The 27489-nt window shown below is 46.2% G+C and overlaps 2 protein-coding genes across 3 annotated transcripts in view; both read left to right on the top strand.

The window, feature by feature from the left end:
• The window catches only part of exd3 (exonuclease 3'-5' domain containing 3), a 135796-nt gene extending 129974 nt beyond the window's left edge, over positions 1-5822 (top strand). For both annotated transcript variants that reach the window (XM_039774450.1, XM_039774451.1), the window contains exons 19-20: positions 1978-2044; positions 5198-5822. In XM_039774450.1, coding sequence (XP_039630384.1) covers positions 1978-2044; positions 5198-5517 — 387 coding nt within the window. In that variant the 3' untranslated portion in view covers positions 5518-5822. The remainder of the gene's footprint in view (positions 1-1977; positions 2045-5197) is intronic.
• A 19044-nt stretch (positions 5823-24866) lies between these two features.
• On the top strand, positions 24867-26344 carry nrarpa (NOTCH regulated ankyrin repeat protein a). Its single transcript, XM_039775308.1, has 2 exons — positions 24867-24962; positions 25085-26344. Exon 2 carries the CDS (start codon positions 25467-25469, stop codon positions 25803-25805), a length of 339 nt encoding a protein of 112 aa, XP_039631242.1. The 5' UTR covers positions 24867-24962; positions 25085-25466; the 3' UTR covers positions 25806-26344.
• The last annotated feature ends 1145 nt before the right edge of the window (positions 26345-27489 follow it).

Here is a 27489-nt window from a genome sequence, read left to right as displayed (position 1 = left end):
ATTCAGTTTGGAGTTCAGGAGATTGTCTTGACCAGGACCACAGCCCTAAATGCATTGAAGCAACTGCCATGTGATTGGTTGATTAGATAATTGCATTAATGAGAAATTGATCAGGTGTTCCTAATAATCCTTTAGGTGAATGTGTGTGTATATATATATATATATATATATATATATATATATATATATATATATATATATATAAATTGTAAATGTGTTCCTTTATAGGTCTCTCTGTTGTAATTGTAGCTCAATATATTTCATAATGTAGTGAGTGCCCTTCCTGTCTGCATATTGTATATAGCCTTTCATATCTATCACAAAGTGCATCATTTAATATATATATATACAGTATATATTTTTTATTGTAAATGTGTTTACTTTATATATGTCCCTTTGTCTTAATTCTTAATTCTTGCTCAGTATATTTCATATTGCAGTGCCTTTCTATTGTATATTGTATTGTATATATCTTGTCAATTGTATATAGCGCCTTTCATCCTTTTCTTCAGTCAGTTTTATCTGTGTATTTCAATGCCTTTTGTTATTTACTTTTTGAATATAGTATAGTGCATTCCATATCTATCGTCCATAAAGTGCTTTATATATATATATATATATATATATATATATATATATATATATATACACACAGGGCGAGTCAAAATTATGTTAACATTTGAATTACAGAAACAATTTATTCACAAAACTTACTTCACATGCACACAATGATTTACAGGAACGTCTCAAACTGTTTGCCATTATGCTCAACACATGAGACCATGGGTGGCACATAAATTGTCCACAAAAATTTGTTTTGTATTATTGCTAGCAGTACCATTAGTTTTGACATAATTTTGACTCACCCTGTGTGTGTGTGTGTATATATATATATATATATATATACACACACACATATATTTCCTTTATATATGTCTCTTTGTGTTGATTGTTGCTCAATATATTTCATATTGTTCCCTTCCTGTCTGTGTATTGTATATAGTACCTTTCGTATCTATTACATAGTGTATTTTATCTATTTCTATTATTGTAGATGTGTTTCCCTCATGTATGTCCCTCTGTCGTAATTGTTGCTCAGTATATGTCATAGTATGGTGCCTTTCCTGTCTGTCGATTGTATATACTGCCTTTCTTCAGTCAGTTTATCTTTGTATTTCAGCCTGTTGAATATTCTGCAGTGGCTTTCATGTCTTCCTCCTCTTATTTTTAACGACGACTCACTGATGTGTTAAAGTTTGTGCTCCTCCTGTCTTCCCAGTTTAATTGCCATGAATTAATTGATTTGATTGGCTGATTGATATGTTGGCACCCTTTATTCTTTTTACTTTTCTTTTTGTACGTTCCCTTTTATTTATGTGTAGCAAGTGTCTAATTTGGCGATGCACACTTTTCTTTGCTGGAGGTGTTTGATTCCTTCATCATCATCATCATCATCTTTTTCCCCCCAGTGCACCCCCCACCCCCCCATTACCCCGTATTCCTCTGCTTCTGGCTCAGCATTTTGGGGGTCGTGCCTGCTGCCCTGAGCCCTGAAGCACCCAGTGGATGGCATGGACTTGTCTCAATCCAAGGCGCTATATTGCTGACTGGGCAGTGTGTACCCAGACATTCCCACCCTCAGATGATCCGCCTTTTGTGTTTGATCTGTGACGGCTCGGGGCTTTACTGCCGGGAGTGCTCAGTCGCTTGTTTGTGTGAGAAAAGCCGAGCGGCAGAGATGAGCAGATAGCGGTGGTGGATTAGGCGCTGGCCAACCCATGTGAACGGAACAGAGGCGAAGGCGCGCTGATAAGATAGCTCACACCGCCTGGGCATCATTTCCTCCCGACTGCTCCACTGGCTCCCCTCGTGCCTCTCGTTCCACTTGTGTTCTTTTTGTTTTTTTTTTCTTTTATCTGCTTCTGCTGGGCCGACGACGTCTCAAATAAACCAAACTGTGTGTTGTCTTCATTCCAGGCCTGCAACGGGGATGAGTACCTGAAGCTGCTCAGAGAGGACATGGCGAAATTGATAGAGGCCAAAGGTCAGTGTCTGCCCGCCCCTCCTGTCTTTATTGTGCGGGGCGACCCCCCTTTGTGGACCAGAAATAGGATTTGCACCTGTGACAGGCAGGAAGGGTGCATGCGGGCAGGAGTGTTGAATAGATCTTCACATCACACTTCATTTATACTTAAAAAAATAAATAGATAAAACCTATTTGAAAGAAAGAAGGGAGGAGCATAGGGAGCATTACAGCCCCTGTAACTGATCAGGACCACCATAAAACCGAGTGTCTTTTTTAAATTGTTCCCTACATCACACTTTCCTTTTACACTTCAGAAAAAAACGAGGGCTGTAAAATGATAAAAAGGAAAGAGGGATGAGCATAGGGAGTATGCAGCCTTTCTGCCCAACATTGCTGACCCACCTTAATGCTGGTATTCTCTACTTTTATTTTTTTAAAGTTTCCTTTGATGATGTAATAAAAAGTCAGAAAAGGAAAATGGGAATGAGAATAAGGAGAGTGTAGCCCCCATAACTGATTTAGGACCACTTTAAAACCAGTGGACTCTCATTTTGATGTTCTAGTCACCCACGTCACAGTTTCCTTTGACACTTTATAATAAACTCTAGAGAAGAATGAGCACAGGTAGAACATAGCCCCCTTTAAGTTATCGGGACCACCTTTGTTTTCTTTGGCCGGCCTTCCAATGTCACCTTCAGAGTCTTGGTAAAAAAAAAAAAAGAAAAAGGTGGACTGGTGATGCCCCTCAGATCCAATACCCCATTGTTGTGGCCCATTGCTTACCTAATCAAAGCAGGCAGCTCTAAGGACCTTGGGACCCTCGGCATGTCCCTGTAGTCTCACCTGTAACCACCAATAGGCCTGGATGAATCTTAGCTGTGTGCCCCCTGGCACCTCGCTTGGCGTTGTTCATCTTATTGTGCACACTATGCCCAGATGCCTTCTGTTGTCTATCCACCCGTATTTGATCCCAGTTTGCTTTCTGTAACTGTTGGATTTTTCCAGCTTCTTGAGCGGAGTTGGCAGTATCTGCCAGACCACCCAGCAGACGTGCCCAGGGTCTTCACCCACCTCCCATATTTTGAAGCATTGAGGTGTTTCACTCAACAGGCCCCACCACAGGTAGCAGTACCTCTAGCATGGCCCAAAAGCTGTGACACAGACCCCCAACTCATCCTAGCCTAAGAGTGGGTGACACACCATGTGAGCGGGCACACACACACACACAGACCCCCTACCTGCAGCCATGAGAAAATTCCCTCTGCTGCCAGGGATTGGACACTGGAGCTGTGACATGACAGTGACTTTCCTGCACCAGTCCACATTCACACCCGGCCAGCCGCTACTGCAGGTGGGGGTCCCGCCATGGCCCACCGCCTCTGTTCCCAGGCCCGGCCTAACCTTTCAACCTCCCAAGAGTAGGGCTGGGCAGTGGGGTGGAGTTCTTTCCCAGAGTCTGGACAGTAGACGGCCTGTCGCAGAGTGGGGCCCCTCTCCGACACTCCCTCGCCAGTGTGGCATGTAGCCACTGGGCCCCCAGGGGATTAGGAACAGCAAAGCCTCCTGACAGACGGGTGCGCCAGGGGGCAGGTCAGGCCACACATTCCTTCTGTGAGCTTCACTCGGCCTTATCTTACATTACCTGCGCCCAAGGGAGCAACTGGAAAGTGGAGAGAAGCCGAGCTGGCTGGGAAAGGAGCTATATAATAATAATAAAAAGGGGGGGGGGCGGGGGCAAAAGAACAATTCAAATAATAAGGGCATGGAGTGGGCAACAGACTGGCACATTGAGTAGGGCAGAAGCCTTACAACTCCAGAATCCTGGGTCTGGGCAGAATTTTCTTCCCCACCTCTGTCATTTGTGCCCAGGGCTGGACTGGCACCACAGTGCTGCCAGGATATCTGTCACCTCCCTGTGCCTCTGAAGTGGGTATGCAGGGCAGGGTTAGTAAATGGACTTGGTGCCACATGGCGCAGTAGTAAGTGCTGTGGCCTCACCCGTCCAGCATCCCAAATTCAAATCCTGTGTGTGTGTAGCATCTGCATGTTTTTTTCATTCAACTTCCAGGACGTGCCACTTAGTTTGATTGGCAGCTCCAGGCTGCCACTGTATGGATGTGCATGTGAGTAGGCCCTGGCACTATGTCCAGGGTTGGTACTTAAATTGTGCCCAGATCTGCCAGGATAAGTGTCTCCTAACCCGTAATTGGAGTCAGCTGGTGTGCCAGAGTTATGTTACTGTTGCTTTACTAATCCACATGGTGGTCTGTGTGTGCAGTTTATAGCGCCTTCCAAAGCACACCACTCCCCATTACAGGAGAGCTGACCCCCTTTTGTTTATGATTGAGTCGACATGCACAGCAGAGCTCAGCAGATTAGAAAACTGATGGAGTGCAGTTTGGGGGTCTCATAGCTCCAGAATCCCAGGAGTCAAATCCTGTGGCCACGTGCCCCCTATGTGGACCCCCACCTTCCTCATAGAAGTCATCTGTAACATCAGGCTGCATCTGAACAGGTGTATGTGTATAAAAGTGGGCCCTGTGAGGTAATGGAGTCCTGTCCATGCTGATGCCCGCCTTATGGGCACCAGCACCTCGTGAACCTGACCTGGAGTAAGTGGGTGTGCCCACATTCTGCTGTGTTGTGCTGCTCGTCCTGATCTCGGGGACACACACTGGTCATGGTGGTCTGTGTCTGCCATTGATAATCCCCATTCTTCCCAAGCTCATTGCTTTGCGCATTGCAGGATGGCCGATGTGCAGAATGTGATGGAGACTGAAGAGTCTGTTAACGTTGTATAGCGCCTTTCATTGGCACTGATTCAGTTACTGTGCCTCCAATTTACAGTGCAATGTGTAGCAGAGAATTGAAATGAATTTGTAGAGCGGCTAACACAAGATGGCTGTCAAGGCAGGCTGGCCTACTGATGAAGGCAGTCGACTGGCAACCACAAGACTACAGCCCCGCCGAAAATCATTAATGTGTGACAAGTGGGCTCGGGGTGACGGTCACTTTAGAAAAGCGCTATAAGAAAGTGAATTTTGTGGAGATCAATAATGAATGTTTAATGAATCAACCTAATTTTCCAACAGGGGGTGATGTGAGTGCAGATCCTCCCCTACCCATCAGTGGTCTTCATAACCCCACCCACTGTCCTCTTTGTATTCTCAGGCCTCATGCCACTGGACGACCAGGCCGGCCTGGAGGTGGAAAACCCGGGCACAGTGGGGCGTTCGCTCATCCAGCGCTACACCCCGAAGTGTCGGTGGGCTTCAGCGTCCCAGCTGGACCAGGACACACTCCAATTCTCCAGCGGGGCGCGCCTTCAGGTGGAGACTGTGCCGCCGGGCCTTCTGGACAAGGTGGACCACTTCTACTGCTGCACAGGATGTGGCAAGGTCTTCTGGGAAGGCTCCCACTTCAGCCGGGTGCTGGCCCAGTTTCAGGAGGTGCTGCAGATCGGTGGAGACGAGAGGGACCTCCTGGAGTGAACCAAAGCCCACCGGTCAACCCCATGGACTGCGCTGGCCGAGTGAGAGAGGTGGGCTGTTCCGTTTGGTCAGCGTGGATTCCACTGCGCTCTTGTGTTGGTCGGTTTCCCTTCCTTCCTTTTACATTTAACTCTGTGAGGATGGTTGGCTGACCAAGTGGGTGGACCCTCCAAGTGGACGGCTGTGCCGATCTCCCGAGCCAGTGTCCATCCATTGTTACATTCAGCCTGTCTCCTCGGACGTGGACATGCCGTGTTCATTAAAGGTATCATTGGAGATGAATAAAGTTGCCCTTTTATCGGTTACTTAAGGACCCCCGCGTGTTCCCTGCTCACATGTGCCTACTGAACTGACCAAAGTGAGGGCCTTGCCCTCCTCCGGCTGCCACTTTCTATTCTGATGCACCCCAAGTGTGCCCTGCCCAGGGGTTACAATGGAGGTCTCAACAAAGAGTGGGAGTTCATGCGCCATGGCCAGTGGTCGGTGGTCCTTTAGTGGTCAATGGAAACCTCAAAACCTAGAGCCAGTGCTAAAATTTGGCAAACGCACATAAAAAGATTTTAAAATGGAAGGATGGAAAAAAACACAGCAACGGGGAGAGACTTGTAAAACTCCAAAAGCCACAATAAAATGAAACTCAATTCAGGAGACGCACAAAACTGGACAGCAAAATAAAAACACGAAGGGTCCGTGAATTAAAGTGGAAAACGTCGTACCACCACGGACCAAAGCTGTGCCGACACGACACCAAATATAAAACTGCCAAGTGATGCCCATCGTCCAGTGACACTGCATCTCTCATAGCACCACTGGGGTCAAGGCAGGAGACAACCCAGGATGGGAATTCCAAGGACCACCACACACACACCTAATTAAGAATCGCCAATTAACTGACATGCATGTGTGGGGATTTAATCAGACCTGGGAGAGAGCAGGCTAACTCCACATAGATTAGAGGTGGCGGGGAGCTGGAGCCTATCCAGGTGGTCTTATGCAGAAGGCCGCAACAGCCCCTCATCTAAGGCCCCACTGCCTCACACACACACACACACACACACACTGGGTCAATTAAGAACTACCAGTTATAACGCACACAACTTTTTGGGTTTTGGGAGGACTTGCATACAGACAGCACATGCCGTCTTCACACTGGCAGTAGGCTTTGGGCTGCAGACCTCGGGTGTTGGCTGCATTGCCGCTATGCCACATTTTCTTGCCAAGTCTTATTTGTACCATTCAGTTCTCAAACTCACTTCACGGGAGCATTGGGAACCTGCCATCTAATCAGGCAGCTCTTCTCATAAGGCAGGAGCACACACCCTCAGGGACCTTTAGAAACCGTCAATTGAAACACACACACTTGGTGGTGGGCAGAATGTGCCAACTCCATCCAGATAAGGGTGTGGGATTCAAACTTTGCTTCTTTTGGGCAGCAGCAATAACTGCTACACCACTATGCATCCTCACCCTAACAAGGTGGTGGAGGTCAAAGCCCATAATAGTAGCAACGAAGTGCAAGAGAGGAGCCCACCCCAGATGGGATGTTGAGGTCCACTTTCATACTGGGAATCGCCAGTGGACCCAACACACCTACACCTTTTGAAAATTTGGAAAGGTAGCTTATGGGGGGGTTGGGGATCATGCCAACTTCATGCAGACAGGAGGCAGTGGGATTTAAACCAACGATGGCGACTCCATTTGCCGCACTAACCACTACACCACCACCCTGCTCTGCAGAGTCCATTTGTACCATAAGACTCGCCAGCTGGGTCATGGGAGTCTTCAGCCAGTCTAGGCAGCGCTGTGCATCAGGCAGGAGCACAAAGGTCCTCACACACACACACAGCTAATTGGGAACTGCCAGTTGTAACACACTCAGCTTTTGGGGATTTGGCAAAAAATACACCTGGACATGGGAAAAACGTGCCAACTCCACACAGATAACATGGCATGGAATTCAAACTCGGGCTCCATTAAGCGACACTTAGACCACCATGCGTCACTTAATCCAGTCATGCCGTACCGTTAATATGGTGAAGGCTGCTAGGGCATCTCCTGAAAGCACAGGGTGGATGGACAGGAACCATTCTGGATTAGGGCACCAGGCGATCGCCCCTTTTCACAAAAAATAGCAAATAAGAAAACACAATTTTAAATCTGAAGGTCGAAGTACAGAAGGAGGCAGAACTGAATACGGCCGATTTAGTGGCGGACAGAGGAAGGAGTGACAGGTTCAAACGCTCGTGAGTGACAAGGGATATAAGGTGGCCCTGCAGGTCTGGGGGCTTCCCCTCCGATGCAAAGAAGAAACAGTTGAGAGAAGATGGGATGCTCCAATTTTTGGGGTCTTTATTGTCCACCTCTACACCACCAATGGTGTGACCCTCTAGGAGTCGCCGTTGTCATCTTTGTTATCAAAGCTCAATGTTCTCAAAAGGCCTTTGAATTGGCAAGTGCAGGGTAAACAGAAATCCCACCAGCCCAGCTCCTCAATCTATTGAAATTGGTATTTAAAAGCCCACCTTTGAAGAAGGTTCAGGGGTGATTACTGGATGGGTCATCATTAAAGGGTGATACAGTGACCGGCGTCCCAGCCAGGGCAGATCCCGGCCAGACCCTCCTGATTTGAAATAAATGGGGTTAGAAAAAGAATGGTATCATTCTGGGCATTTAACTGAATTGCTTTTCATGAGTTTGTCATATATCTGCCCCCATGCCTTTGTAAGCCTGGCACAACCTTGGAGGATCACATCTGCTTCCCAGCTAGGGGTTTCATGCCCCGAGTTCTCTCTACATGTAGTCCAAAGCCATACAGGTTTGGTGGATTGACAGTTGTGTGTGTGCCCTGTGAAGGACTGGCATTCTGCCCAGTGATCGATCTTTCCTTGTGCGCAAAGCAGCTTCCCCACAACCCAGAACTGGATTAGCGGGTTAAGAAAATGAACAGGTTGGCAGAGAAGCAAACCTTTAGGGGGCGGTTTACAAGATTTGAGGCACATTTTTATTTTGTTTTTTCGAATTGGAGCACAGGCAGGTGAAGTGACTTGATCAGGGTCACACAATGACAGTAGCAGGAGTTAAGCAAATATCTTAAGGGCTTGAAGTCCGGAGCCTTAATGACAATGCCACGCTGAATCTAATAAATCTCCATAAGCTGCAGAGTGATGTGAAATGCAAGGGTGAAATGCCCAAGAAGGCTTGCGATACAGACTGGCACCTACGCCCATATTGAGCAATGGAGCGAATGAATAATAAAATTGTGTGAACAGTTAATCAGACGTCCACACGAAATATAACACATTTTGGGGGTGACCAACATTGGATTCACCGGACCCCAATACTAAACGTTAAAAGTGGGTGATGGCAGAGGCAGTAGCCTGGCGACGGTGCGGGTTGGCTGTCAGGATTTTTTCAAGGAGCAGAACGCTTTATGGCTGCGTTTCAAGTCCGGAGGTGGGTGCCTGCAGGATGGTTCGCATTCTTCCTGTGAATTGTTGTCACAATGCGATTTTTTAACCTCGTGTGTTTCCCTTCCTCTCTTGGCACGGAAGTTTATTTTTTCTTTATTATAAATTAAAGTTTCCACATCGCGTTAACTGCTCATTTCTCACTTTTATGCGAAGGGTTTTCTTTCTATTTTTTTTTTTCTTTTCAACATTTGAGCTGGCACACAGGCGCCGTATTTCGCTGCCGTTTCCCATGCCTTGCGCTGCGCTGCGCCGCTCCGCTCGCTCGCTCGCTCGGCCTTTCTGTTATTTGATCTCTCGGTCTCAGCGATGGGAATAAAAGCTCGACTCTTTCCCACGCTCTTCACACACGTGTAAATGAGTTGACTGGCGACCATGCCTCCTTTTTTACTAAGACCACGCCCCCTCGGAAGAAAAGAAAAAAAAAAACAGCGCTCGCACACCGACTTGAAAAAATGCGCCGGGAGAAACGAAGCACTGCGGCTGCGCACTTTGCGCCTGTTCGCTTGGCACCTTCACTACTACTGCATTCCCCAGTGCGGGACAGCGGACAGACGGTGGCGCTGTTTGAACCTCTCGAGCAAAGCAGAATATCGCACTGTTTCACTATTACATATAGAATAAATAGCACGTGAGCAAAGCACTGAAGTAATTGAGGTTGGCAAGTTGCAGACTAGGTCCAGTTTAATGTTAATTAAAAAACATGCCACAACTAACCCTAATCCAAACCCGCTTCGTCCCGAGTAGGGTCACGGGGGAGCCGGCATAGCATAAGGCACAAGGCGGGAACAACCCCTGGACAGCACGTCAGTCGTGGAGGTCCAATGTGGCGGTGGGTTTTCTTGCCAAGCCAATTCTGTTTTCAGTTGGACTTCCCCCTTCACTTAACGTGCTGTTTTGCTGCCAATCCCGAACAGTAATGTAGTCTGCAATTACTTATGTTACGTGACAATCACTAAATGCTTTTAGATTTTTAAGGCTTTTATTATCCTTATTTTTTATTCTGCTTTTTTGTTCTTGTTATTTAAGTATTTTTTTATCCTGGTCAGCGGGTTTGACAGCCTGTCGGGACGCCACGCCGTCCGTTCACTTGTCCGCTCCGCTCATCGTGTAATGTCATCTTTAGGGCGCAAAGGTGACAAAGGAGTTACATCAAAAATGCAAAATTTGCTACATTTCTTATAAATGTAAACCTCACATCCGTTTGTGCATACGAACAAAAGAAGAAGAGCAGAAAGCTAGGGGCGAAGTGGCACACTGACTGTGACGGCCATTGTGCGCGTCCAGGGGTAATTCTGAGAAGCCCCGTTGCGCAGCGTGAAGCGGCGTTGAGATTGTCATGTTAATTCGGTTTATAGCTCCTTCCTAAAGTTGAAGGCACTTTACACGGCAGCCCTCGTGATTACAAAGTCCGGCCGATTCCAGAAACTCGCCATTGATCCAGAATGGCTCCGTGGTGGTGTGACAACAGTCCGCCTTGGAGCTTCTGCGCATTTTACATACATGGTGCTCCACTGATCGGGGGCTTACCACCATTTATCAGGTGGAAGATGGAGCAGACCAGCAGGGTCTTAAGCCTCTGAAAACGACGTCCCTACACCTCTTCTCTTCAGTCTTCATACAGACGCCCATCTATCAACTAATTTCAAATCGCTTTCAGTTCAGTTTTATAAGGCACCCTTTAAAGCACAGAGCAGTGTGGCAAATTCTCCGGTGAAATGGCGAATCAAACTTTTACTAATTACTAATCACATAGAGAGCACACCATAAAGGCAGGAAGTCAGCAACATCTGTCCATTCATTAATTGTTGAACTTAATCTCCTTCACCGCATTAGGGTGGCACTGAGCCGAGGTCAGTCCCAGCAGCACAGTGGGCACCACGCCACTCCACTTTCAGACACGCGCCCCGCCGATGTTATGTGTTTGAAATGTGGGAGGAAAAGTCATCATGCAGTCCACGCAAACTCCACATGTGCCTGGGGTGGGATTTTTTAATTCATGTATTTGTTTGTTTGTGTGCAGGTTTCTTCCCAATTAACACGAACATGTCCAGTGACTCAGTTGGAAACCTGTTATGGTAGATTATGCACATACTAAGGTTTACCTTCACACAGAGAAGTACAGACACACGGAGTAAGTGGCCAAGTACTCTGAGAGCGGAACGTTAAGGATTTTCCACGCTCACCTCGATGTCATTGTGGAGAAATCAGGTGGGGAGCTTGACGACCTTCATTAAGTTGAATGGCCAGTTCTTGTCAGAACTGGTCTAAGGGATCACTGTATGAACAGTATGGTGGGGTCCAATTTGAACTACTCTTTAAAAAATTCAGGGTCTTTAGTGGCACTTTACCGGGCTGTCTGGTTTAGGTCATTCTGTGAAGGGGTCTTTGCATATGAAGTTGGGTCTTTGGCCTTTGAAATGTTTCTTAAGACGTGGAGAAAACAGAAATCTTTTAAAGTGTAGTAGGCAGGATCCTGAGATGTTTTAAGTTGATTAGCAAGTCCAAATTGCCCTATTGTGTGTGTGTGTGTGTGTGTGTGTGTGTGTGTGTGTGTGTGTGTGTGTGTGTGTGTGTGTGTGTGTGTGTGTGAGAGAGAGAGAGAGCACCCTGTGATGGACTGGCCGTGTCTTGTTGAAGACCCTCACTTGGACTAATCAGGTGTGATGTTATGCTTGGTGCTGAGTGTTCTCTCCAGCGTGCTGGCGTCCCCCATCTCTTCAAGATAACGGCACGTCAATGGGTTGTGTGGCTTCTCATAGTGTAGCTCCGTCACTTGACAAAGAACTGTTTGATTGTGTGAAGGGGTCTTTGCATATGAAGTTGGGTCTTTGGGCTCTGAAATGGTCCCTAATATATGGACAAAAACAGAAATCTTGAAAGTGTAGTAGGCAGGATCCCGAGAGAACAAGGAGACCTGTGTGATGGACTGTATGCAGCGAGAGTCCATTAAAAATCATGAAGCCCACTGTGATTTTACAAATCTGTTATCATCTATTTACAAAGCCTTTACAGGTCAAAATAAATAAATTAATCTTTCTGGAACCTTCATGTGGGTGGGGCTTTTGGGAACTTAAAATGGTTCCCCTGTTGCATCACCCAGAAGGACCACTCTGGCACCTTGATTTCTAAGAGCGTACAGAGAAAAAGGGAAGGATGGGCTACAGTAGTGGTCTGGGAAAATTGAACTGAATTATTAGTATTATTATTAATGTAGTTGTTCTGTATCTCTGTAGATTTTTATTTTTCAGGCAGATGTGTTCCCACCGTGTGGCACAGTGTTAAGTGCTGCTGCCTTGTGGGTCCACCATCCTGGATTCAAACCCCGTGCTCAGTCATTGTCTGTGTGCACTTTACCCGTCTTCTCCTCTTAAATTGCACACGTAGCACGTAAATTGGTGATTGCATATTGCCCTGTGTGGGTATGTGTTGTGAGTGGGTCCTGTGCCAGGCTGCCACCTGGTCCAAGGTTAATTTCTGCCTTGCACCCAGGACTGATGGTATAGGCTATACAGTATAAGCCTAATGATCCCGAGTTGGGTTTGCGGATGTTCTTTTATGATTTTATGAAGTATACTTGTTATTGTCTTTCTTAATGTTATACTCGGTGAACTGCAACATTTAATCAGTTCACCTTCTTAAATAGACAGAGGCTTTGCCCACCGAGTGGTATGTCAGGGTAGCCTTACAATCGCTGGCCCATTCACTTATCTGGGCAGTTATTATCTTTTTCTCCACATCTTAGTGATTGGGAGTATTTGAATGCATAGACTGCATCTTAGAGAGGCACAGTGCGGTGGCACTGCTGGTTGGCATGCCTGGCACTCCCTGTGTGGAAGCTGCATGCTCCCCCTGTGTCTCAGTGGGTTTCCTCCCACAGTCCAAAGACATTCTGGAGAGATGAATTGTCTCTGCTGACCTGGCATCCTGCCAAGGAGATGTTCCTGCCTTGTGTCCAATTGGCTCCAGATGCCAACATGCACTAGATACGTGGGTAAAGAAAATGGATGGATCAATACTAACTTCATTAAAGGCAAGGCAGGAAATGGCCCTGGAGAGAACGCCTGTCCACCAAGGGGCCAATCCACACGCCCGTCACAATTTACAGTTGCCAGTGAGCAAAAACTCATACACGGGGAGAACGAGAACTCATGGTCATCGTGAACAACACGGCGCCATCATCGACCCCGAATTTCTCGACTCGACTGTTCGCATGGGCGCCCATACTGCCTCCTGTATATGGTGAAGCTGATCGAGATGTGCGGTGCGCGAGTGACTCGGGTGTTTGTTAGCAATGCGGTTTAGCGGAGACCTTCCTAACGAATCACAGTAACAAAACATTAACGTAGCGCATCGTCATACACCACACGAGTTTACACACACGAACAATAGGTTTAAAAAAACATAAATGACATTCGATCATAATAATAATCCATCCATCCATTTTCTAACCCGCTGAATCCGAACACAGGGTCACGGGGGTCTGCTGGAGCCAAGCCAACACAGGGCACAAGGCAGGAACCAATCCTGGGCAGGGTGCCAACCCACCGCAGGACACACACAAACACCAAGCACACACTAGGGCCAATTTAGAATCGCCAATCCACCTAACCTGCATGTCTTTGGATCGTGGGAGGAAACCTGAGTGCCCGGAGGAAACCCACGTAGATACGGGGAGAACATGCAAACTCCACGCAGGGAGGTCCCGGTAAGCGAACCCAGGTCTCCTAACTGCGAGGCAGCAGCGCTACCACTGTGCCATATTATTATTATTATTATTATAATAATAATAATAATAATAATAATAATAATAATAATAATATTATTATTATTATTAACTAAATGAACGCAAACTTAGAAAAATACAGATAAACAAGTAAGGCCTGCCAATGACAGAGTCCTTACCGAAATCCTTAAGTCTCTACTGATTTTAACGAGAAGTGCGACGGTCAGATGGCCAAAGAGGACAAGAAAACGAAAACTCCAGCCGGCGAGATGATGGACACACACACACACACACAAAAAGCGACGTCGAGATCATGTGACTTGTGGTGTCGCACAGTGTGATATAGCGCCTTTCATAACATAACATTAGTGCAGTCCGAGGCGCTTTGGTCAGGGTCGGACAGTCCCAGTCCTCTGTGGGTCACTTAGTGACACTTAACTCATTACACGAATTAGCGCGTTTTAAAAAAACGCATTTTCTCGGAGAAGGCTTTATAACCGTTATGGCGGAGCGGTTAAGGCTTTACACTTCAAAACGGGTTTTGGGTTCAAATCCCACTGTGTGACCCTGAGCAAGTCGCTTCACCTGCCTGTTAAATACAAGAAATGTAATCATATTTAAAATGGTGTAAGTCGCCTTAGTTTAAGGTATCAGCTAAATAAGTAATAGCTGTCCCTACCTGCCCCGTCCCCATTTTCTTGCAATTTTATCCCATGTAGCGCGTTCTTAACTCGGTGTTCATTCAGTATTTGTTAAACCGCCCTTGCACTATGTGGACATATACGTCTTTACACTCCTTCTTATATATTTTTTATGTTTTGTTCTTAACAATTGTGTTTGCTATGTAATGTCATGTGGGGAGTCAAATTCTTTGTATGCGTGCATTCTCCGCCAGTCTGGTCGTTTTTAAGAGCCAAGTAAAACGAGAGCGACTTGCGTGTCCCCGGACCCCGGTCGGTGTTTCCCAAGGCTCAAGTAACAGGCGCGCTCTTCGTGGACGCGCATCATGGCGTTCACGCCTCTCACCTTTTTTTTTTTTGTTGTTTTCACCCGAGGCTCACATTACCGACAAAAGTAATTTCACAAAAGGTGGGCTGAAATCTAGCGCGGCGTTTAATCCGATAATTTTTTTTTTTTTTGTGCCTGTTCAGGACTTTGTTTTGATCCCGAATTCTCTTAAAGAAGTCCCCTCTGCAGCTCCTCCCCTGTACCCTGACCTACTTCTGAAGTCACACCTGCCCACAGATCAGTGGGTTACGTAACGTGCGGTGGAAGCGTGAGGGATCCGTTCGGGGGTCAGCGTTTGCGTGGGAAGTTTCACAGTGAGTGGACTGTCCGGTCAGTCCGTCCAAACTCCGAACGAGTGATAAGAGCTTCAGGTTTTAATGAAAACTCGTGTCCGGATCACTTCATTAGGTGTGCTGAACCTAAAAAACAATTTAAAGTGAATGTGAATCAAATTAAAGAATTAACGAAAATCAGTGAACTGGTGCTCCTCAACTGTCCACTTCTGTCCTCTCTGGAACTTCCATGTCCTGTCTGATGCGCGCCGTCTAACTCGGACAGTCACGTGGGCTGCGCCACTTCTGGAGAGGACGCCAGTTCAACTGAGCGCGCGCCCACACACCCGCGGGTCAGGGGGCTGAGATGTCTGCAGGTGGGTACAAAATTGGCTTAAACACCTGGAAGAAACGGTTTAGGTAGGGAGATGGACCAAATCAGAATCGAGTGACTTTAAAAGTGGTGGCCATCAAGGATCACTGCTGGGACTGCTGTGATGTGATAAGAATTTAACTAATACGCTGATGAAGTTTGCAGTTCATACCAAATTAGGCGGTCGTGACAGATAATGAAACTGAATTGTTACAGAGGAGCTTGGACAGCACCCTGGTTTGGGCAGAAATTGAATGTAAGTAAATATAAAGAACTACACGAGTGAAATTTGAATGCACTCTGAACTTTATCAGGACGAACCTGCCAGTCTGTATAGTGGCCGATACACATCAATGGAGGTCATACTTAAGTTAAATTATGGAGTGGTGAGGGCTCACCTGGAGAGTCGTGTGCAGTTTGGGTCACCATGTAAAGACACAACAGCACCTGAGAAAGTCCAGTGGAGAGCAACTGGTCTCTTTCAGGACCACGGAGAGCACCAAAGAGGAAAGCCTGCAGGAGAAATATGGAGCTGAAGAGGGGACAGCCGCGCTGATGTGTTTAAAATTATTAAGGACGTCAGTGCAGTGGATCTCCTCAGGTGTTACTGCAGCAAAGACACTGGGACCTGGCTGGAAACCTGTGAAGGACAAATCACACACGAACATTATACAGCATAGTCCATGATGCAAAGGACCAGAGCAACATGGAGTGAATGGCCATAGTGTGGTGTGCAGAAGGACTTTAGGGATCTTCAGATCTTGGTGTGATGTTGCTCTGGGGAAATCAGGTGGAGGGCACTGGCTTGTGCTGAATGGCCTCGATTCATTAAAATCTTAAGGAGACAGGAAGAACATTAAAATGCCATGTGGCCTGTGCTCAGAGTGGGATTTTTTTTTCTTCTGATTTGCTTTGTTTGAGTGGCCCTGACACCCTGTTATCTAATCTAACCCAATAGACATGTGTTTGGGACGTGAGGAGAGAAGCAGAACAGCGGGAACAATGCAGTCGTGCAGAAATGGGGAGAATGTGCAAAATCCACATAGACCTGGGACTTGAACCCAAATCAAAGAAACTGGAAGGCAGCGGCACCAAGAACTGCGCCAATCTACCTGTCCTGCAGGTCAAACGGTGTTGTGCTGTTTACACCTGAGAGTTAGAAAGGAGTCACAGTAAAGCAAAGCGTAAAGAGCTTTAAAAGGAAAGCTGGCAGTGTGAGTGGGCGATGAGAGCAGCGATGGAGCTGACGTGGGCATGAGAAGGTCCGGCATCCAAAAGAGAACTTGCTGGCATATAGCGCCTTTCACATCTATCTATCTATCTATCTATCTATCTATCTATCTATCTATCTATCTATCTATCTATCTATCATATAGTGTCTTTCATTCCCTATCTATCTAGTATATAGCGCCTTTTACATCTATCTATCTAGTATATAGCGCCTTTTACATCTATCTCTCTATTATATAGTACCATTCACATCTATCTATTATATAGTGCCTTTCATATCTATCTATCTATCTATCTATCTATCTATCTATCTATCTATCTATCTATCATATAGTGTCTTTCATTCCCTATCTATCTAGTATATAGCGCCTTTTACATCTATCTCTCTATTATATAGTACCATTCACATCTATCTATTATATAGTGCCTTTCATCTATCTATCAATCTATCTATCATATAACGATTTTCACATCTATCTATCTATCTATCTATCTATCTATCTATCTATCTATCTATCTATCTATCTATCTATCTATCTATCTATTGGTTATAGCACCTTTCATATCTATCTATCTATCTATCTCTTATATAGTGTCTTTCATTACCTATGTATCTATCTAGTATATAGCGTCTTTCAGATCATCTATCTAGTATATAGCGCCTTTCACATCTATCTACATTTATTTCTTCATAATTTGTTCGTATTTTCATAATTGTACCACAAAGTGCTTTACAAATCATAAAAGAAATGTTCCATCCCATAAGAGAATCCCAGATGGTGGTGAATGAGAACGAAGCTACAAGTGGATTCCGAACGTCTCTAGTGGCCGTCGTCTGATTTGATGAACTTGTTGGAGATCTTAGAGGAGGAGAAGATAAAGACCAAACTCAGTGCCATTATGACCAATGTTGCACATCCTGAAACGGAGGACTTCCGCCCAGCAGAAGTGTATCAAGACACATCCCTTTATAGCGCCTGACTAGGTCTGCCGTCTTGTCTTTAGCCAGCTCTATCCATATACAGTGTCCTTCGTGTCTATCTGTCGGTCTGTCTCTTATGTAGCGCCTTTTCTGTATCTGATGTGCACGGCGCCTTTTCTCCATCTGTCCATATTAGGAGGGGCGCAACTGGAGCTGAGGGGCATTACCTGATTTGGGTTGCCGTTCGTGTCTTCCTGTGATGTTTACTGACGCTTTCCCTCGACGATGCTCAGAACGAAAGTTCGGGTTGCCTTTCCACGGCTCACATGTCGCACGGCTGAAGTGTTTTAAGAGGAAGCCCAGGGTGGGGCAGCTTACGAATTTCAAAAATCTTTTCTTGGTTTTTCTCTTTGTAGCTCGTGCGTCTATTCTTAGATCAGAAACGGCCACTGTAAGTTTAATCTTTGCTGCCATCTTTCTCACACAAACCCCGCGGCTCCCAGGACTCCCAGAGCGCTGACCCCCAGATAGAGATCGGTCAGTATGGTGGCTATTTAGACCAGATAAGAGTCTTTATCTAGTAGCTCTGCGGCAGACCCTCGCCTTTGTAGTCGGCTTCATAGCTGACATACTTAAATCCCCGCCTGGAGTTAGAAGATTTGGCGATCCATCCTGTGGAGATAAAACAGTTCAGCAGTGTGATGAATGAGCACGCCGGACATAAAACTGGTGCCGAGAGCGCACGTCTTGGAAAACGGCAGCAAAACGTAAACTTGCGTGGGAATAACGAGAAAGTGACGGTGGGGGAGAAGAAATAAATGGGAAAGCCACCGGAGTCATCGGGGTGTCTGCAATTAAGAGTAAGACGTGTAGAGAATGAGCCAGCGTGCAGTGCGCCTGCGCATAGTGGCGAGCTCTTGGCTCAAAAACTTCTCGACTTCGCCGGCCTGCGCGTTTACTGCATAAGGTCAGCTCTGTAAAAGTATACAACACACCGACCACATCATATCAGGTCAGGCGTACATTGGTTCGACATTTCTATAATAATTCAACCAAATCTGTACTCTTAGGGGTCTGTACTGGCACTTTACTGGGTTCTGTGGTTCCAACATTCCTTCACAAGCAACCAGTTCGTTCTTGGAACGAGTCTTTGCATATGAAGTTGGGTCTTTGGGCTTTGAAGACGTTCTAAGTATGCCGACAAACCAGAAATCAGGCAGGGTACTGATGGAGCAAGAAAACCTGCACTTGGTCCTTGTGGCCTGACGGGTGATTTACAGATTCGGCTATGGGTCTAAATAAATAAGCAGCTCTTTCTGGAACCTTCCTGCTGGCTGGTGTTTTGGAAACTAAAACTGAGGCCCCTAAGGCATCGCTCTGAAGAACCACCATGGCTCATTGATTTTTCAGCGCGTTTGAATATCACGCCGGGACTTTCAACTTCAAAACATCAAAACCGAGCCGTGCGGGCAGCTCACGTGACTCGCGCCCGAGTTGGGTTTGCGGAGTTGGGCTATGAAGTCGCCTCGTCCACCCAGCGCGTTTGTGTTCGACTGAAGTAAAGAAAAGAGAGGGCCGTGGTGTACTCGAAAAAAGAAGAAAACAAGAAGGAGACCCTCAGACCCAAGCCTGGGGTGTACCCTTTGCGCAATTAAAAGAAAAAAAAAATGCGCAGGCATTTAGCTCGATTATATTTGGGTCCTTCAAAAATGGAAGATGGGTGGATTTAATGTCAAGTTGTTACGGAACGGAGAGATCTGGATGGATGACTGGACTTCACTGCATACTGTGAAGAAGTGAAAGGGGCACGACGGCTGGCAGAATTGCCCTCTACGGCTACTTTGTGCACTAAAATTCTGCTTCCAGGGGTATGAATTGTGACTTCAATCGTTAATCACTTGAGTTTAATTTATTTTTGTGCAGGCAGAAAACACCGAGACGGGCAAAATGTGAATACAAAATGCAGATTTGTTTAAACGCGCAAAACATAAAATAGAAACATACATGAATACCAAGCACAGCTGTCCAGTAAGGCAGCGTTTCTCAAGCTTTAAGTATTTGCGACCCGAATTTTCATAACAGTTTTAATCGCGCCCACCTAACATTTTTTTGAAAAGAGCCCACTCATACCAATTTCTTCTTTTTGAATTAATGATATATCATAGATGCATATTTTATTATACCTACTTAACTTTTATAGACATTTATCTAACTCTATACTTATTTTTCTAGTATCCGAATGTAGTTTAAGTTCATTTGTTTTGGTTTCAATAGATGTAGTTTTCATATTTTCGATTCTTGTTTTCTTTTTTCACATCTTCGCGCCACCCTTTTTGTTACTTCGTGCCCCCCTAGGGAGGCCCACCCCACAGTTTGAAAACCACTGCAGTAAGTAGTCGGTAAACTTGTGGCCAGTGGACAGCGGAGGAGAGCAAAGCAGAAATTCCCATGCAGTTTACTTGGGCTGAGTGGCCACCATTCTCATATCCAGTGTCCCAGCGCCTGTTCTCATTCCACGTGGAGTCCGCATGTTCTCCCTGTTATCTAATCTAACCCAATAGACGTGTGTTTGGGACGTGAGGAGAGAATCAGAACAGTGGAACCAAAGCAGTCGTGCAGAAATGGGGAGAATGTGCAAAATCCATATAGACCTGGGACTTGAACCCAAATCAAAGAAACTGGAAGGCAGCGGCACCAAGAACTGCGCCAATCTACCTGTCCTGCAGGTCAAATGGTGTTGTGCTGTTTACACCTTAGAGTTAGAAAGGAGTCAAAGTAAAGTGAAGTGTAAAAAGAGCTTGAAAAGGAAAGCTGGCAGTGCGAGTGGGCGATGAGAGCAGCGATGGAGCTGACGTGGGCACGAGAAGGTCCAGGCATCCAAAGGAGAACTAGCTGGCATATAGCGCCTTTCACTCTATCTATCTATCTATCTATCTATCTATCTATCTATCTATCTATCAGTTATATAGCACCTTTCACCTATCTATCTATCTATCTATCTATCTATCTATCTATCTATCTATCTATCTATCTATCTATCTATCTATCATATAGCACCTTTCACATCTATCTATTATATAGTGCCTTTCATCTGTCTATTATATAGTGCCTTTCACATCTATCTATCTATCTATCTATCTATCTATCTATCTATCTATCAGTTATATAGCACCTTTCACCTATCTATCTATCTATCTATCTATCATATAGCACCTTTCACAACTATATCTGTTTACTATATAGTTTATTTCATTCCCTATCTATCTATTTAGTATATAGCACCTTTCACATCTATCTATTATATAGTGCCTTTCATATATCTATCTATCAATCTATCTATCAGTTATACACTCACACTAATGGCTCCATAGTGGCACTTCACTGGGTTGTGTAGTTCCTCGTTGCTGACAAAGAATAATTTTATTCTCAGAAGGCATCTTGGGGCTTTATGAAGGTCCCTAAGTCTTTTAAGTATAGTCGGCAGGATGCAGAGAGATGAAGACCTGAACTCATCCCATAATATGACTGTATGCAAATTGGGATCCCACTGGGTTTGTTTCTCTATTTATTTATGGAGCCTGTTATGGCTCTAAATTAATCATAGGTTCTTTGTGGAGCTTTGTGTGGATGGATTGGTTTAAGGTGGACAAAACAGAAATCTCTACTGTCTACCTGAAGCTAAGCATGCTCGTGCTCAGTCAGGACTTGGATGGAAGACCAACCAGGAAAGTGTGGGTTGCTGGTGTTAGAGGTGTTGGTGAGGCTGGCATGGGATGCTCACCCAGTGGTCTGTGTGTGACGGGAGCCACTGTGCTATAAATAAGGTGCCGTCCTTCAGATGAGATGTCAAACCGAAGTCCTGACTCTGAGCAGTCATTAAAAATCACTGGGCATCTTTCAAAAAGAGTTAGGTGTACCCCAATGTCCTGCCTCGATTGCGAACAATTGGCCTGGCTGTGCTGGCTCCCCCACCACACTCGGCCCTTCACTGCTAATAGCTAATGTGCGGTGAAGAATGACTGGCCTCACATCATCCGGGTGAATGCTGCATGGTGGTGGTGGTGGATGACATGGCTGCTCCCCAATCTCTATTGTAAAGCACTTTGAGTGTTTAGAAAGGCGCTATATAAATGTCATTAATTTTACTAATAGATCTTAGCCTGGGTTATTGTATGCAGTGAGAGCCCACTGAAAATCCAGACCCCATTGGGATTTCACAAATCTGCTGTCATCTACTCCTGGTTACTCCCGGGGTCTGTTATGGATATAATTAAGTAAATAAAGGGTGTTTTTGGAACCTTCATTTGGATGGTTCTGTTGGGAACTAAAAATGATTTCTCAGGGTCACCGTTCTTTGGCACCTTTACTTTTAAGATTGCAGGGAAGGCCCAGATGCTTTCCCAGCGTCCCACATCGGCAGCGCAGATACGGTGGGTGGCTTGTCTTCATTCCACAAGAACGAGCCTGATGAGTGCGAAGATTCTCTGTGTCCACAGCAGTCGCCCCCACCCCGCACATCTCCGCCGCCTCGGGGACACGGACAGAAATCTGCCCTCTGCTGCCCTCTGTGGGCGAGCGAGGGCAGCGTCCGACTTGCGGCCGGCCGGGAGAGCGCATGTGTGCCTTTCCATAGCATGTTGGCTTTTTGCGCAGGAATTTGTTGTGCACTTCTCCTCTTTTTTCCGCTAAATGTGTCTTGATAATATCCCACCAAAGGCTGACGCCGTCTTTTGTAGGCCACACAAACGGCGCTCATTTTTTTTTTTTATTTCCATGAATTCAGTTGGATTGTAAGAAAGAAAAACGGCGCAGGCTGCCATCGGAGCGCTCCGAGCGGTGTTACTCAAGTTCATTCACTGAGAACTGAGGACGTGACTAACGCGAACAACAACAACAGCAGGCAGAAAAGCCACAAGGAGACGCGGACGGAAAAGAGCTGCGCGGAGTGGATGTGTGGCCGCCAGCACCGCCACCGCCACCAGTCGGGCCCAGTTAACACCGCGCGCGCTCGCGCTCCAGCCGGACCCGAGTTCACGCGCCCCACTCCTGGCTTTACCACAGCAATCCCAAGGGGCTCTGAGAAGAAACCCCTCGTACTTATGTTCGCCACGACGATATTGTCCTGTGTGTTTCAATAGATGCGCGCCTTTATGTGTGCTAATTCTGTATTTAGTCAACTGTCGAATTTAAAACGTACACTCCACCCGAGAACTTGCCACGGCGCTCTTCGCATACACTCGGCGAAAGTCAATTAAATTGAATTGATTTCATTCTCCCAGCACCTGCATGCTCGCGTTCTGCTCTGGTGAGACCTGTGGCCTCCCTGACACAGAGTCCAGGGTTCAAATGTGAACAAAGTGCGCGCTCTCCCGGGGTCACGTTTCACTGAGACGCGCGTTTAAAGTCGAAGCGGGATTCGAAACTGTGGGTATGAACAGTCCATGGGGGGCGTCAGATGAGGACCAGCGGGAAAAGAACCCCACCTGAGCTGGAAAATGAGGGCAAAGTATGAAACGCGCTTTTCAAGCTTTAACTACCATTACAACTTTCAGTCTTTTATTCAAGTCACAGTTTCGTTTGCAATTTGTTCTCCTACCGTTTTCAGCATATTGAACGCACCAACACCACCACCACCAACAATAATAATAATAAAAATAATATCTTTGAGGCCCATATAAGCTCCAGCTTCCCCGCAAATCAGCGCTCTGCTCTGGAAAATGAGTGGATAATAATAATGACAAGAAGAAGAACATCCTGTGTAGGCTCCTTCCGCTATATAGAGGGTCTGGAAATTGGACGGATGGATCGATGGATAAGTAATCATAACAATAATAATGTTATTAGAATTATTATTATTGAACGATTTTCAAATAAAAACATGCGAAACAACACTTGAGTATGAAACGCCCTAAGTTTCAGTACAACTTTCACTCTTTAATTCACTTTTTTTATATAGTTTGTTCTCCTAAAACCATTTCCAACATATGGCATGCACAGGGAACCATAAATAAGAACAACAATAATAAATAATTATTATTATTATTATTATTATTATTATTATCCATCCCGCTATATCCTAACTACAGGGTCACGGGGTCTGCCGGAGCCAATCCCAGCCAACACGGGGCGCAAGGCAGGAAACAAACCCTGGGCAGGGCCTTTTTTTATTATTATTATTATTATTATTATTATTATTATTATTATTATTATTATTATTATCCCCAGGTTCGTAAAAGCCCGTGTCGTGCGGCCCGCTAAGTCACGTCGCGGTGTCCCAGTGTCACTTGCCGTCTTATCCCGTCTCGTTTTTAAACTCCACTTTGGTTGCTTTTGTCCCACCACAGGCGTTTCTACTACAGCTGCAATTCTATTCACCGTTGCATGGCGCTATATAACAAAAACTACTTTTTAAAATGTCAGCAATGTTCATCGGATATAAAAGTAAAGGGGAGATGGTTGATAAGCCTAGACGTGATGCGCCACTTGATCATTTGCGTTTAATATCCTATATATACATTTTTACGTAGTTATAGTTACTTATATTTCTGTTTCCAAGCACAACTTGATTATGTTGGTCTGTTTTGTAACTCGCTTTGGATACAAACGTCTGCTAAACAGAGAAATGTAAGCTGTAAGCTGTGGAAAGACCATGCCGGAGCAACGGGCGAAACCAACTCCGGATGGCCCGCTCTTACCGGGTCGCTCTAGCCGGCAGATTCGCCTAAGCACGTCAGATTCGACCGCGTGAACGTATTCAAAGTTCTCCTCCGTCTCCCCATTGAAAGCGCACGATGAACACATCCCAGCCGGCAAGTGAACCGGAGTTCATTCGGAGCGGGCTCTTTCCCGTTATTTCCCACGCTGGTGTTGATTTCGGCTGAAGGTGCCACTTCTCAGTGACTAAAGGCGTTCCGGCGAGTCATTTGAAGCACAATAGCAATATTAACACACACAAAAAAAAAAAATCGGTAATCTCCTCTTTCCCACCTCCACCCTCCCGGAGTGAGAGGTTCGCCACGCCCCCTTCCAGGCACAAACCGCATGGGCTCCACCTCTGCCATTTGACTGGCCCTCAATCAGCATGCCTCGTCCCGCCCCTTCTCACGCGGGCCCCTTTTTGTGAGACGCATTGTTATGCAAATCAGAGAATAGTAAAAGGAGCCTCTTCGGTGCGAGAGCGCGGCAGAAAGGACTTGGAGATGCGGAGCGCAGCGCGTTGGGAAGGGGAGAAAGCCCAGGGTGTGCAGGCAAGTGTCGTGAGGACTGCGGCGGCGAAGCGACTTTACAGGATTGCCTTTTTTTCGATGTCCTTTTGAAATCTTGTACTAACTTGGCTTTTTGATTTTTACAGAGAACTTAATTTGGAGAGGATTTTTGCATAAATCTATGCCGTAAAAAGTGACTGCGAGAAAAGGGAGAAAAGGCGCCTTGATCAGGAAACGACGAGGTAATTGTGCAGCCACCGGCGCTTTCAACCTTTCTTTTTTTTTTAAAGGCGACAGTAATGTGCATTTGTGTAGACGTGCGCGAGTGTGAATTCTCAGACGCTTTTGCATTTTCTGATTTCAGAAAGCACTTACAGCAACGACCGTTGAATATTTTGCTCTACAAGAAAGGAAGTACTGAGATACCTTCGTGCTGCTGCTGCTAAAGAGCTCGCTGTTCATCGGGAGTTGGACCGCCAGCTCGCTGTTGGCACTTTTCAATTCGGATTTCTTTTTTTTTTTTCCAAATCCCAGATTTCTTATCCGGACTTTTTTTTATTATTACTATTATTATTATTTTTTAAATTTTAATTTTACGTGGGAAGTGTATTGTACCTGCCCGATCGCACGTCCTTCTCCTCTCATTTTGGATTTGTACTTTCAAAATCGGAACCTCTCGCAACTTCGATCCAGGGCTGAGTCGGGACCTGAAACTGCCGAATAATCCCGTCCAGGTCCCCACCATCATGAGTCAGACCGAGATCTCGACTTGCTCCGCGCCGCAACGGGTATTTCAAGAGGCGGTGAAGAAGGGCAACACCAAGGAGCTGCACTCCCTGCTCCAGAACATGACCAACTGCGAATTCAACGTCAACTCGTTCGGTCCTGAGGGCCAGACGGCGCTGCACCAGTCCGTCATCGACGGCAACCTGGAGCTGGTCAAGCTGCTGGTGAAATTTGGGGCGGACATTCGACTGGCCAACCGGGATGGTTGGAGCGCCTTGCACATCGCCGCTTTCGGGGGCCACCAGGACATTGTCTTGTACCTGATCACCAAGGCCAAGTACTCGGCGGGCGCCCGATGATGAGAGCCGCTGCGGCCGGACGACACCAAATCGAGGGCCGCCGCAGTCCTCCGGGTGGCGAAATATAAACGCATTGAAAGTGGCGCTGGCCTGGTACTCGAGCAGCGACGCGGAGGACTGGCGCACCACTGGGGGATTCAAGAAGAGCGCCTTGAGAGCTGGCCGCCTGGGCGCGGAGGTGACCTTCTCGAGACCTGACCTGTATAGGTGGCCTTCTCGCGTGGCTTTCTTTTCATTCCCTCTTTTTTTTTTTTTGCCCTTTATTTTATTTTTTGTGTGTATCGGAATGTTTCTCATTACACTGCGCGTCTTGGGGGACAAACTACAGCGGGCGAGCAAAAGGTTCCAATGTCCTCTTCACCCGCCCCGCACATTGAGCAGTTGAACAGAATCAGTATTTATTGAACCAGCCATGGACCCCCTGGGGGGTCTTCTTGGTTTTTTTTTTTTTCTCTTTACGAGGCATGTTTGATCTACGAAGGTACATTAGCGCCATTAACACTCTGTGGGTGGGAGAAGATGCAACAGGCTAAAGCGACCCGTCTTTGTCCCGAAAAAGCTGCTTCGTGCTCCGCCCCCTCGCAGTGTACACCCCGAAACCATGACGGGGAACGGGGGTCCTTTCTCCGTTGACTCCTATGGACTTGCTATTGATTTATTATTTTTTTTGCTGAGTTTTTTTTTTTGTCCGTTTTCTGTGCCATCTACCTCGACTTTACAGTATTCGTTTGGAACATTTTCTGGATGTTTGGTTTTTCTTCCTTGCTCGAGAATATTGCGGGAACGCGCGCCCCCGTTCCCTGCGCGTTCTTTTGTTCCAGACGGAAAGTGGGTGCCCCTCCTCATCATCCCACCCCGTTAATTCTCATGTTGGGTGGGTGGTGGGGTGCCCTCCATTCTCAGTCTTCTTGTGAAGCCAGTAAACTCGAGCAAGACGCGCTCCTCATCTTCTTCATCATCTTCTCCCTCCGCCTGCGCTTTTCAAGTGCCTTTACCGAGACCACCAACACCCCCCAGTTTCTTTCTCTTTAACCGCATGTTTTCCTGGTGTACACTTCACAATATTGGTCAAAAGGGCAGCGAGCGCTTTCAATGGGTTTATATTTGATTATCTCTTATTGAGAAGATATATACCTATATATATATGTGTGTGTATATTGCAAGTATGTTGCAATTGTATCCGATAATTAATCTTTTAAGATTTTGTTCTTATGTTGGGATTTACGAAAACGAGTGTAAATGCATTGACTGTTTTCTTGTTTTTTTTAAAAAGGCAGGGAGTTTCTGTTGCACAAAACGTGGAGCTTTTCGCGCCCCCTGGTGGCTGTCTAATATTATTGTTGTTATTATATTATTATTATTATTTTGTTTTTTTTGGAACCATTCGTGTGCTGAAGCCAATAACTATTTACTACTGAATAGGCGACAAGAAAAGGGGGCGGGGTGGGCTGGGGGTAACTCGATTTTTTTTGGCCTACAGTGCGCAATCCACCCAAGCCCAGTCTCCCCCCCCCCCCCATCCACCCAGTTCTCAATGCAATGCACGACTCCAGCTAAGGGCGTGTTCAGAATCACCGGCCACTTGCTGTATGTGACATTTACAGCGCCTTGTAACATGCGATGCTGCTTTAATGGACGGTGTGTGTGGAGCGCGCCGCGCTCGCTTGTTCTCCGGGTGCGCGCG

This window comes from Polypterus senegalus, chromosome 13, assembly GCF_016835505.1.
Source record: "Polypterus senegalus isolate Bchr_013 chromosome 13, ASM1683550v1, whole genome shotgun sequence".
In the NCBI taxonomy this organism is placed as follows: Eukaryota; Metazoa; Chordata; class Cladistia; order Polypteriformes; family Polypteridae; genus Polypterus; species Polypterus senegalus.
This window is presented reverse-complemented; position numbering and strand designations above follow the sequence as displayed.

What these genes read in the sequence shown, in the direction of transcription:
- nrarpa (XM_039775308.1), top strand. Translation starts at nt 25,467, where the DNA reads ATGAGTCAGACCGAGATCTCGACTTGCTCCGCGCCGCAACGGGTATTT.